Raw genomic sequence first — 12,586 nt, forward strand, 5'->3', positions numbered from 1 at the left:
GCCAGTTATGCAAAGACAAACTAAGTACTAATTGTGATTTCAACGGGAACAGATTCCTGTTGTTTCAAGCAGACCAAAACCAGTAAACCAGCTACTGAAACTCAAGTGAGGAAATCTGTAATTAACCAATCAGCTGTCACCCAAATGCTAAAATATTCTGCTACTAAGAGGTAGAAGAAAGCTTTGAGAAAAATGTCTTAGTCATGCCTAAAGTAACACTAAGCAGGAAAACTAAATTAAAAAGTAAAAACCAAAACCCTCTGTGGTCTACTCCTATGTGGCCTAATTATGTGCTTTTAAGATAAAAACATTTACAGAAATCTGATCCCTACATAAAGAATACTTCCCAAACTTTAATTTGAAACTAATTCTTTAAAAAGAACTTTTTAGTCCTTTATGAATGTATATAACCACAGAATATAATAAAGCTGACCCCTGAAGAAGCTTTTAAAAGAAAAAGTGAACTGCCACTTTTGGACAGATTTGTTTCATCCAAGCAGTTAATTTCACTAGTAATAACCAAGGGCAAATAATGACAGTCTAAGAGCCTCCTTAAGCACACACAAGTATCTTTAAATATTCAAAAGAAGTTGAATTTTTTCATCAATACATATCTTACTATGCATTTAAAATAAAGTAATAGTAAACCTTCAGCTGAGGTTTTTCATCTTTTCCAAAGGTATCCTCAGATTGCTGATGAACCAGGACAAATTCTTCATTAATGAATGTGGATACAGTTTCAGGAATTCTGCTGGCTTTGCTAAATGATGTTTTGACTTCCATCTCAGCTCAGTATTCTCCTCCTGCCACAAGAACCTAACAAAGAAGGAAAAATATTAAATAAGCAGGCTTGAAGCTATAGACCATATTTTAATAGGTATAATATGAAGTTATTGTGGAAACTTTATGAATGTATTATACTATATTCCTCAAACTCTGAAATCATTGGTATAAGAAATCTTTTTTCAGATAGTCTGCATGATTTTTAGGGTATATATTTAAAAATACTATGACTTAACAGCAGCAGCTGTTACCTACAATAATAGATAACACATGAGGAAGTTCATCTCAGAGCTTTCACTTCCCCACTTCACATATAGCACAGGGGGAAACAAACTCTTACTGTCTGTCACCTTTCCAACACTGGGAAGTGCCCAAAGAGTAGCTCAATCAAACGTCTGTTTTCACCGGTGAACAAACACAGGTTTAGCTTCACATTGTCCTTCACAGCAATACAATGCTGCAGAACTGTGCCATGCTTGCTTCTCAATTACAGTTTCAAACCACCAAGTGATCATGAAAAGAATGCAAATTTAGGTCTGGCTACAGAGAACCACAAAAACAGAATTTAAAAAAGACATGCGTGTTCTTCACCATTCTGAATGGCATTATTTCACATGCTAGCCACAAAAGGCAGTTGAGCAACTCTGGACAAAAAAGAAAAAAACGTGAGAACTATAAAACATCCTTGTATTGAAAGCAGTCTATCCCTTTTGAAACTACAGTCAGCATGATTTTGGTCTTTCAAAGACTAGGCTTGTAATAACTATTGATACAGGCAATGCTACAAGATTTTCCCTCTCCCGAACTTAGCCACAATTTTATTCATCAACCAGTGAGGGTATTACTCACAGAAATCCCAAAATAACTCAAATCTTTGGGGTAACTGACTTGTATAGCATTAAAAACTTTTTAGAAGATTTACATTATAAAATAGCACTGAAAAACAGCTATAGTATTCACAGAGTGATTACAAATTCAGATTAGCAGCTTACAACTCTTTGCCTTTCATATCTTCAGACTACGCATGTTGTAAACAGTTTATTAACTCCATGTATTTTTTAACAATTGTCATGTAAAAATGTTTCTGAAGAGCTTGTGTACTACTTGCAATAAACAGCAAATCTAGCTCAAAATGAACATTAATTTCAAAGTAAATCCTCAACATAAAAGTGAATGCCCGCTATTACCTCTTTGAAGGCAGTCAGAAGACATAAAATTATGCTCCCCAAATACTGCATACCCTGAGTTACCATTAGCTCTGCAGTTATGCCACCATTGGAGAACACAGCAGAAGATGATGGGCAGTCACATTAGGAGCAAATATCTAGTCTACCCAAAACGTCTCTCCCAGCCTATACCTAATATTGCTGGACTTATAGAATATGACAAAAATGAAGCCCCACCACTACTTCTAACATGTTTGCAGAAAAGAGGGATCCCAAGTTACCCTATTTTGACAATCTTTAGTGGTTTAGTCTAAGTTTACTTTTTATTCTTATTTATAGGAGAATATCACAGTAACTCCAATATAAAATGGTTCTATTATATTAATAGTCAAAAGACAAATGCAAACTGCTAATATTAGATTATGAGTTCTTTCTGCAGCGAAGTACAAACTCACAGGCACACTGTTAACTAGGAAAAGTTTTTTGTAGCAATGTTTTAATAATAAAACCAGGCAACATGTACCATGTATAAAGCCAGAGAAATTTATTATAATGTAGCTAGAAAAGCATACTGATGCACAAAGTATTTTTTCTTCCCTATGTGGCAAAAGGTAGCTTAAGAAAATTCATTCTTCCTAAATTTTATTCTAAAAGACAAAGGAAACATTATAAACATTAAATGACTGCAAGGAGCTTCTTATTCAGATCATATATTTAAAAGCACACCATACACGTTCTTGCAATTACATTTGAGTTGCAAGGCCTTTAATTTCTGTAAGTGTACTCCAAGCTTGTCTTTACAATCAGCATAAACTACCACATCCAGTGCAGACACATACTTTTTTCCACACACAACTATGTTAGCTGAGTTACCACTCCAGAACCCCTAATTTCAGCCTTTCATTATAGCCTACTCCAACCTTCCATTGGTGCCATTCATGTGAATGCCCTCTACCCTATTTCAGTCCAAAAGCCACATTAGTTTCAGTTTAGTAGCAAAACATGAACACAAACAGGCAAGTCATTCAGGAACTAAATGCCTCAACCAGGAGAATGCAGTTCTACACCATTTAGCTCACATACAGTTACAAGAACAAATCTACAAACTGCTCAGGTCATCACTAAGACAACTCTTTGATGTCCATGCCATAGAACTTGCCATCTGACAAATTAATAACAACGTATTCATGGAAAATGTGTGGACTAAAAATGAAAATCCCAGAGTGAACAGACTACCCATTTCCTCCCCCATCTAGTCACAAGCTATTTAGAAAGCAAAAGCTTTATACACAATATTTTTATGATCAGACTTTTACCAAAAGTAGTTTCTAATGCCAGAGACAAACCAAGTACCAAAAATCATGATCAAGTTATTTTCAAATTAAACTACTTGAGTAAAATTCATGTAACAGTTTACGAATGTAACTGTGAGTCTCATTAATCTCACCAAGATTTATACTATCGTTAGTAGTAAGCTACTTAGAGGGGAAAAGTTTCTATTTTAATGTTAAAAAGGCACAAAATCTAATCTTCAGCTAAGCACTTCTGAGGAAAAGCAATAAAGGAATTAAAAACTCCTCTGAAAGAATCATGCATTAAGGTTATTTGGGGAAGGAAAGGAGTAGAACATCTGAAGGGGGTTTTATATTCTTTAGGAACAAGAACAAGACACGTGCATTCTGGACTTTCCAGCCACCTCCAGGCAGTAGATGGTTATGTCATTTCCCTTCTGTCAATACCATTAGTCCTACTGAGGACTTGCTCCTTTTTTACTTGTTATTGAGTTATACACTTGAACTCCTCCGTTTTCTACAATCGGTAGAGAACAAAGGACAGCATCACCTATCAGACACATACAAATCTAAAAGCAGACCCTTACTATTATACTAAAGTCTCATGGTTTGTTGTGTTTTTTTATTGTCATTCCTGATGAAAAGCTGAAAAAGTTATGAAAGTAATGATTTATTCTTGATTGTATTAGTCACGAACATATAGGCAGTTGGAGTCTGCAATCACGTCTGCAATCAGTTAAGCACTGAAATTAGCAGCAGACAATCCAGAAGCTGAATGCTGTCTCAGAATACTGACCAAGTTTAGCATTTGCTTTATCAGTTTAAAATTACTGTGAGAGTAATCCAGCAGTGAGGGGCTGACAGGACAAGAAAAGTCAACAAACATAATATACCTCAGCTATTTTTGCATTAGGTCCAGCAGTTTTAGTGTAATCTGCTACTGTATCTTATTTCCAAATGAACAAGCCTGGCCAAGGTGTGAACACACCTTCTGTTCTGCCAATAATGCTACAAGAATTGAAACCTGAGACCAGATGGTAACTTCCCAAACCACCAGAGAGCCAAGAGTCCTAACTGTTCTTCCAACAGTATCTTCAGAAAGATGACAACAAATTGTGCTTTGAAAGTTCTCTTCACAGTAAGAAATACTGAGAAGTATGTGCTACTACTGCAAGGAAGTAATTTCTGCAGAAGTATCTTGAACGGTCATGCTCTTTAACTATAGCAAAGACAATTCTTCCTCCATGCTTTAATGAACAATACCACATACATCGGGGCGGGCAGACATCAGAAACCCAGTAACTAATACATAGGAGGAAATTTTCCTAAACACAGCTAAATAAAACCTGGTGTGATAAAAGGATTAAAATTTGAAGAGTAACAATTTTAGAAAAGGTTTTATGACAGTGTTTTCAGAAGGATTTTAAAAATACAAAGTAATCAGTCAAACCTAGTTTTAAAAGGGGAGGGTGGTGGATCTTAGTCCAGAAAAGTATCTCAAGCTGTAGGGATACTACAATGACTGAAGAAAAGCTGTTGGTTTTCCCTGTGAGTTTTATTGTGTAGTTTTGGCCAAGGCACTTAATCTCTCTGCTGCACTTCTAATTTTCAGTGTTTTACTGAAATATAAAGTCCTGTATAACAGCTAACCAAGCCATACTACCTGGAACACAGGTGTTTAGGGGCCAAACACTGGAACTTGCTTCACATCTGCACAGTACTAAACTGTAAGAGGCCCAAACCTAGCAGCTTCCCCACTTCATGCCAGAAAGGCATCAGAGGTTCACTGTAGTAGCAGCTCCCTTTATTAAATACCCTAAGTGGCTGAAGAGCAAGAGAAGCTGAACAGCAGCAATCCTGAAAGACGCAGATGCATTCGGCACTGAATCAAGTAAGGGACACAGGACAGAAATGCTTATAATTCCTTTCCTCCCTAACACTTGCATGTATTTCATATTGAATATAGACTTGCAAAAGCATATCACATACAGAAAGACAACTACCTAGGTAGTGCCATGGGATTTCTGGGCAGAGTAGCTCAGGACAGGGCACTGCTGGCAACACATAGTCAGTATCACTAGGAGAATAAGAATCAAGGTAGAGCTACTGACTTACCAAAAGGGAGCTGCTTTGCAGACCCACCTCAAAGACTTCCTCATCAAGCTGGTCCCCAAAAGTAAATGCCAGTGAAAAAGTTACCAGACATTTTGGGGTTTTACTTTCAGTTTCTCTCCAACAAATATTTCAAAGTTACGGCTCAACTTCGCTGTTGGGGAGGGTGGGAAGAGGAGATACTGATCTGTTTCAGCATTATAGCTAACAAAAAAAAAAAAATGCAAAAACAATATGATAAAATGTAAAGCAATGAAAAGACAACAAGCAAGCAAGATAAAGGTTGATCTATTTTCACTAAGCAGCAAGAAACGTATTTTTAAAAGAAGCTTTCTGCCTTCTTTCAAGGCTGCAATCAAGAGCAGGGTAATTCATAATTTCTTTTATCAAACAAAATCAGGTCTTGTATTAAAGACAGGCTTTCAAAGCCATATCAGTCCCCTGACAATCTCAAACCCCAAATAAGATACTGGGAAGTAAGTCCTACCTATTTTCAGAACTAAGGTTCCTCAAGAGAATCTCTGGGACCTTTCTGAGGAGGAAGCTATGCAGAGGTTCGTCTTCTGTTAACAAATGTCTTATGTACAAATGTACACCAAAAAGCATGGTCAGTTCTTTTTCAGGTACACAACACAATGCATGACAGCAAAAAGAGCATTAAAGCTACCTGAACTTGAAATCACAGATTCTAGGCAACTCAGATTTCTGGCTTACTGAAGCAATGTAGTTAAGTTCTAACTTGCCACTGAGGAAACAGGCAAGTGGACAGACACTGACACACATATGTAACTGTATGTCTTGACCACAGCATCTTACTTTCAAGAAATGTGTCAAAACTATGTGTTCCTATAGCTCTCACCCTGTGAGCTTGCTAACTTTAAGGAGGCATACAAAGCTCTCACCCTTATGGGCCTGTTAACATTAATGACACATACCTTCCCCAGAAAGCTAACTAATGCTTCAAACACATAGTTTTACCTTTTCAATGTTTTGTCACTGAAAGACTATACAACCACACAAAATTCCTTATTATACAGTATGTTGATGCAATACAGCTCTTCCCTAAAACCCTTTTCTCTATTGATTGAAGAAAATCCTAGATGTTAGTGAGATTTAACAAATTGATTTTATGACAACACTAGCACTATAATCTTATCCTTAATCTCAATTTCTCTTCATGTAATCTTTATGTAAGAAGCTATGCCTCTACATTCACACTAACTACTATTTTATTAACCATAAATTGTTTCCTACTGTCTTATCTTTAGCAGTGAGACTACATAAAGCACATACAGGAAAAACAAAAAAATAAGCAAGCATTTACTTGGCTGTTTCCCAAGATTAAAATCAACCTAATGTAGAGGAAAGACAGCTGATCCCCAGTATTTCAATACATGTACATACATGTACATAAAAGTTATTCTGATTTCCAGGACAGCAATGGTAAGAGCAAAATCTTTCCAACAAACCTCAAATCAACCTCAAAATAAACAAAAAGCCAAACACCACCGCTCCATACACACACAACCAGAAAGTAACCACACAGCTTATTTTGGCAACACTGTCTCTGTGAAAGCAAACCTCTGCTATGTAGGCAACAGCAAATAATTAGTCTGTTCATGACAGCGAACTGTTTTTAATTGTTGTACTGGGTGCCTAGATACAGAGGTTTTGCAGGCTGTTTTTACATGTCAATCTTATAACCAAGGAATAACAATGTAAGGAAAACAGAATCAAGAGAAATACATAAACAAGAAAATGTCCGGTTTTCTTCAAAAACATACTATACCCATATCTTCTCAAATAAATTCTAATTAGCACTCTTTAAACACATCTCATTGCGAATACTGAAACATTTATTATAAAGGAGAGATAAAGCCTTCCTGACATAAGTCACTGAACCACTTAAACATTACAAAGATTCACAGTTTGAGTCACTCCAGGAAAAATACTGGGTTTGTTTATTTTAATTTTAAGATCATCAGAGTGAAGAACCCTTCTAGAGGAATGGTTGGTATTTAATTGGTTGGTACTTAATGTGGTTGGAGCATGACTCAGGCAAGGAAGCAGCTGACATTTACAGCCAGAGAAGCACCATCTTTCCTCCTGAGCAGAGATCATCACTGCAAGTCAAAGGCATGAAGGAAGATGAAAAGCAAATTCATCTTCCAAACACAAACTCACTGAACTGAGCCCCTAAAACTTACATACTGGGTGGAAGAAGTACCAGGAACACCTGATGGAAGTAGCAGTCCAGATAAGCAAAAGAGTATCAGGTACAGCTTGAGCAAATGAGAGTCGTGTAGGACAAACTACACCCTAGACAAAATAGTTAAAAAAAAAAAAAAAAAAAAAAAAGCTTAAGCACAGTAGCTCATCCTGCCTCGAGGACAAGGCAAACAACATAAATAAAGCAACTCTAGTATAACATCACACCTCACATTCCTGAGCCAGTAATTCGTTTTTAACTTTGGGAAAATATGAAGCAGCAACAAAGAGTATACGATTTTTCATAGCTGCATTTTCACAAATTTGGGTTTCCTTTGGCTTTTTTTTTTTTTCATTGCTACATGATGCTTGAAGGCAGCATTCAAACTGAAACCAAACACCAGGTGATTTACTGAACTGTATGGCCACTTGCTCAAAACCGTCATGACCTATATTCCAAAGCAAAGTAGCATAGCTGCTACTGCTAACATAATTGTTTCAGATTATTTTATTCCTTACTAGTAAAAATAATAGTGTTAGTCTAATTTAGCCAAGGGAACAACCTCTCTCCATTGAAAATATTAAATATTTTAACCAGATATTTTCTCCACAAGCTATTATTTCCAGTAAGAATTACATGATGTAAAGCAAAAAGAGACCATATGGAACAGCAGTATGATACAATGCCATAGTGATCCTGCGTGCCAATCTTTCCCCCTGCCAAACAAGTGCCTTTACAGTTGTCACTTCCAACACCAGTGAAACACACAAAAAATTCTGATTCATTGCCTGCCACCGACTACCTGCAGAGTTACTAAAATCCTTGCTCCTCAAAGCCAGAATTTTAAGTTATGACAACTGTTGAGATTTGCAACATACATCTTTCAGAATATTGTTTTACAGATTTAGCTTCAGATCATAATGTTTCATTCTTAACCACAGAAGCTACCATTATACGGCCAACCACATACATTGAGACTGCTATTTCTCAAAAACTCTTAAACTGTAGTCAGTCCAGCACTGCACTATGGCATGGACACTATTTCATGCTCTCTTCTAATCTTATTTTCTTTAGATACTTCTCCTAATCTTAAATTTTCCATTCTAGCAGCTACCAAAGCCAATTGTGAGTTGTACATTAATAACCACACCATACCTTTTTTTATTATTCAGTTACAGATATTCAAAAACAGCAAGGACTATGACTTTTGCTTTGGCAGCTATCTAGACTTCTACTGGTTTTGTATCAAAAATGTGCAATTTAGTGCACCCAGTATTAGGAAGACAAACATTTCTTTTATAATATGAAACAATACCAAGCTTCTTGTTAAACATTTCCACATACTTTATACACTTAATACACTTACATTTACTTCCTCGAAACAGCTGAAAAGTACATTTCAATGTATTAAAGAAAAGCCTCATAAAAAGCCAACCTTAAGCAATGATTACAAGAAGGAAAGTTTTTCAATAGATAAATTAATCTGGGGCTGCCAAAGAAAGTTCTAGCTTGTTTTTGCCTCTTCTAGAAATTAAGTCTGTTTAGCAGAATCGTCTTAAAGGACAATTCTATGTTAAAAACATCACAACAAAGAGACTTTTTAGACCCTTCTTATAATGAAACTATCACTGGTCTTAAAGAAAAACAGGGTGGGGTTTTTTAATAAACTTAGCCTCTTCCACAGATCACCATTATCTAGATCTTATGCACCTCATTTATTAAATTGAATTCCTGTCATTGGGTATTTCTGGTGCAAGCCTCAAGCTAATCTAGAGCAGTCAATTAGGAAAAAAAAAAAAATCACAGAATATGCACTTGCTGGGGAATAGGTAACTAAAATAATACAATAGAGTTGCTTATGTCATCACCAAGCATAACTGAAAAAGCTTGCAAAAAGCTAGGACATTAATTCCCTTGACTGAATTTTCTCATCCAACCACAAAGAAAACCAGCCTGTTGAGACAGGCTATCCAGAGTAGCTTGAATTTTAAGTGTTATATAGTATTTCCAATTTGATAATTATCAAATTCACCTGCTTGTATAAAACAGTCACAAAGCTGTACCTGCAATTCTATGCCTTTTTTCTTTTTTCTTTTTTTTTCAAATCAGACAGTCTCTTAAAGTTTAAGAGTTTAAGACAGCTTCCCAAATATGAGTGTGCTGTACTATCAATACGTTAAATGCAGATATGAAAGCTAACTTTGAGTATTTACATACTAAATACTTCCACAAAACATTTTTACTTCTGAAACAAAGGGAGGAAGCTACCAGCTGCTACTCTATAAATATAAAATTCACAAAAATATGAAGAAGTGTGAAAGGTCAGGCATGTTCTATTAAGTCATTATATAAGCACATCCTTTTCACAACAGTATTTTCAGCATATTACCTTGGTCTCCACTGAGGGAGAATGTTGAATTGTGAGGTCCCTAAACACCCTAAACACAGTTCAAGCTACCAAAATGACAAACACACAGTTGAGAGACTGCAATTAACAAAAGTGTGACAACCTCACACCCCAATTGTTAGAATGGGTAACGTTGGCATCACTGGCAACAAAACCATGGATATAAGTAAAGCATTTATAATACAAGGAATTCAAACACAGAGTGCAGTCTAGAAGAGCACCAGCATTTCACCAACATCCAAGTCAAAAGCTGTCTTCAATAAATCCAATAAAGCACCCAAGCCCTAACTGTGCAAAATCAGATGATGGATGTTCAGAAGCCCCAGCAAAACAGATGACATTAGCTGTACATCTGCACAGTGTAAGAATGTGATCTTATTATGGCACCTCTTGTGAATTTTCTGGAAAATGTAACAAATAACACAACTATTTTTCCACGCCTCACAGTAAGACCTGAGTCGCTCACTTACTACTAGAAAGAACAAAGAGCAGAATCACACCAGCCAGGAAGAGAAACTGGGAGGGTCTGCTGGAACAAGGATCACTTGTATTTGTATTATTATACCTTTTGATTTCTCTGGTTACTATTGAAAGGTAGATACTAAACTACTCTTCCCTCTGGCCCTTTTTTGGTCAGTTTGACTTTCTGATGTCTCAATATGATCAAAGAGAAGAATTAGGAAAGGGAAGCTGTAAGGGTCAAAGGCAAATAAGCAGTCATAACAACTATGGGGAACATTCACCTTCATGTCAACTCTTTTGGGGCTTAACAAAGTACTTACATGGACATTTTGATCAACTCTTTCCCCTGTCCCCTCACACTTTTTATACATCCCTATAGCAATAAATACCAACAATTAGCATTCAAAACCACGTAAAAATCATTTACTGACTTCTCTTTGTCCTTAGTCACTTTCACTCCTTACCCTTGCTTCCTCAGAATTGTTTAAGTTACCTCCAAGAAGAATTCTAGCCAACAGGTCCCAACTTCTTAGAAATTTATACTGTCAACACTAATTAGTAACAATTAGGATGAAGTGTAACAGGAGTAAAAATACCTTTTATTGACATAAATGTACCTCTATGGACAAACGCAAACTGTCTACATGAACAGGAAGGGCTCATATTTCCAAGGGGTGGTCTTCAATGCACCACTTCATCTGAGTTCCAATTTAAGTTTTACTCCAAAACGGACTTCTGGCACATACAAAATGCTCTCCAAATCCACTGCTGTTATGCACTCCAATGCCCACAAACACTTGAATTCAAGATGAAAATTTTGATATTTGCAAACTACAGATATTCTAGTAATGTCTTGAAGTTGAAGGTGGTAAAGAACTGCCTAAAAAAGCTGCAACTCTTCCCACCTTCCTTCTCTGCTAAGTGTGCACAAGTATCTGGGCAGCCACACACAGAACAGGACTAGACAGCTTAAGTGACAGACAACTAAACCCAGAGAAAGGAGGATTAGAGCATTTCTTCAGCCAGTTCAACACTTGACTACACAAGCATCTATGTTAGCACAATAATACACAGACCACAGACAAAAACCAAGCAGCTAGACTGGGAACAGTTATTGCTTATGCAGCACTGCCACCAAGAAGTTACTTGTGAGAGTTCTCTTCAAATAACAGGAAATAATGAAAGTATACACCAGTGGAACAAAATAAAACAAATGGTTCACAGAATGGAAAATACATCCTTTTTCTGACACATGCATTTCAGATGGCTCAGTCTAAATCATATAATCTAGTATTGTTTCTCAGTAACACAAAAAAAATAAAATTAATTAGACTCCCAACGAAAAACCTATCAGTTTGCAGCAATTAAACTCTTAAAAAGTTTTCTTACAAAGGGAAATATACCGGTTCAGTACAAAAGAAAAAAAAACAAGTTATTTGCAAGCTTATTTTAAAAGTTTAGCCAGTCACTGACTTTGTCCACATACTTCTAAATTAAAATTATGGATCTTGTATTTTGTACCTAAAAGCACACATGCAAACATAATGCATTAGATTAACTTTATTTGCATTTTTTTCCACACTTATTTGCCTGCAAAAGCTCGAGAACTGAAAAGGCATTGCAGAGCCTTTGTACCAAGTTAAAGTTTGGGAAGGGAATAAAGAGTTAACAACAAGGAGAAAAGAACAACATACACACTTTTGTTATTATAACATATCTGTGAAAAATACAAATATGTATATACCATATGCTTGCCCAATACACAAATGTAGGTATGGAACAAATCTGTGGATCTCAGCAAAATCATTTAGTCTAACTTCAGGTAAAAGAAAAAAAAAAAAAAAAACAACAATAGTTTGCATACACAACAGAAGCACAAATTAGAAACATCTTACCTATTACGCTGACATAGCAAATAACAAGACTAGACCTCTGCACAGTGCAGTAATGAAGTCAAAATATCTAATTACTTTGAACTGTTTTCCACTGGAGAAATCTCTGAAAGTGCACACCGCTATGCAATTTATAATCAAAACATTCAAAAATACCTGGAAACATGTCACTAATACAGCACAGTAAGGCCATAAAACTACATAAGTGATTGCACTGAATAGAAAAAGTACTGTATTTCAATGTAACTACTTTTTACACAAAA

General features: G+C 36.1%; 1 protein-coding gene across 4 annotated transcripts in view; it reads right to left on the reverse strand.

Moving 5' to 3' along the window:
* RABGAP1L (RAB GTPase activating protein 1 like) overlaps window positions 1-12,586 on the reverse strand; it is a 245,276-nt gene that overhangs the window by 225,163 nt on the left and 7,527 nt on the right. For all 4 annotated transcript variants that reach the window (XM_061345653.1, XM_061345652.1, XM_061345651.1 and 1 more), the window contains one exon: window positions 649-816. In XM_061345653.1, the coding sequence (XP_061201637.1) occupies window positions 649-783 (135 nt within the window). In that variant the 5' untranslated portion in view covers window positions 784-816. The remainder of the gene's footprint in view (window positions 1-648; window positions 817-12,586) is intronic.

This window comes from Neopsephotus bourkii, unplaced genomic scaffold (assembly GCF_033783945.1).
Source record: "Neopsephotus bourkii isolate Nb327-2 ecotype Australia unplaced genomic scaffold, CSIRO-AGI_Nbou_v1 NB_234, whole genome shotgun sequence".
Classification (NCBI taxonomy): Eukaryota; Metazoa; Chordata; class Aves; order Psittaciformes; family Psittacidae; genus Neopsephotus; species Neopsephotus bourkii.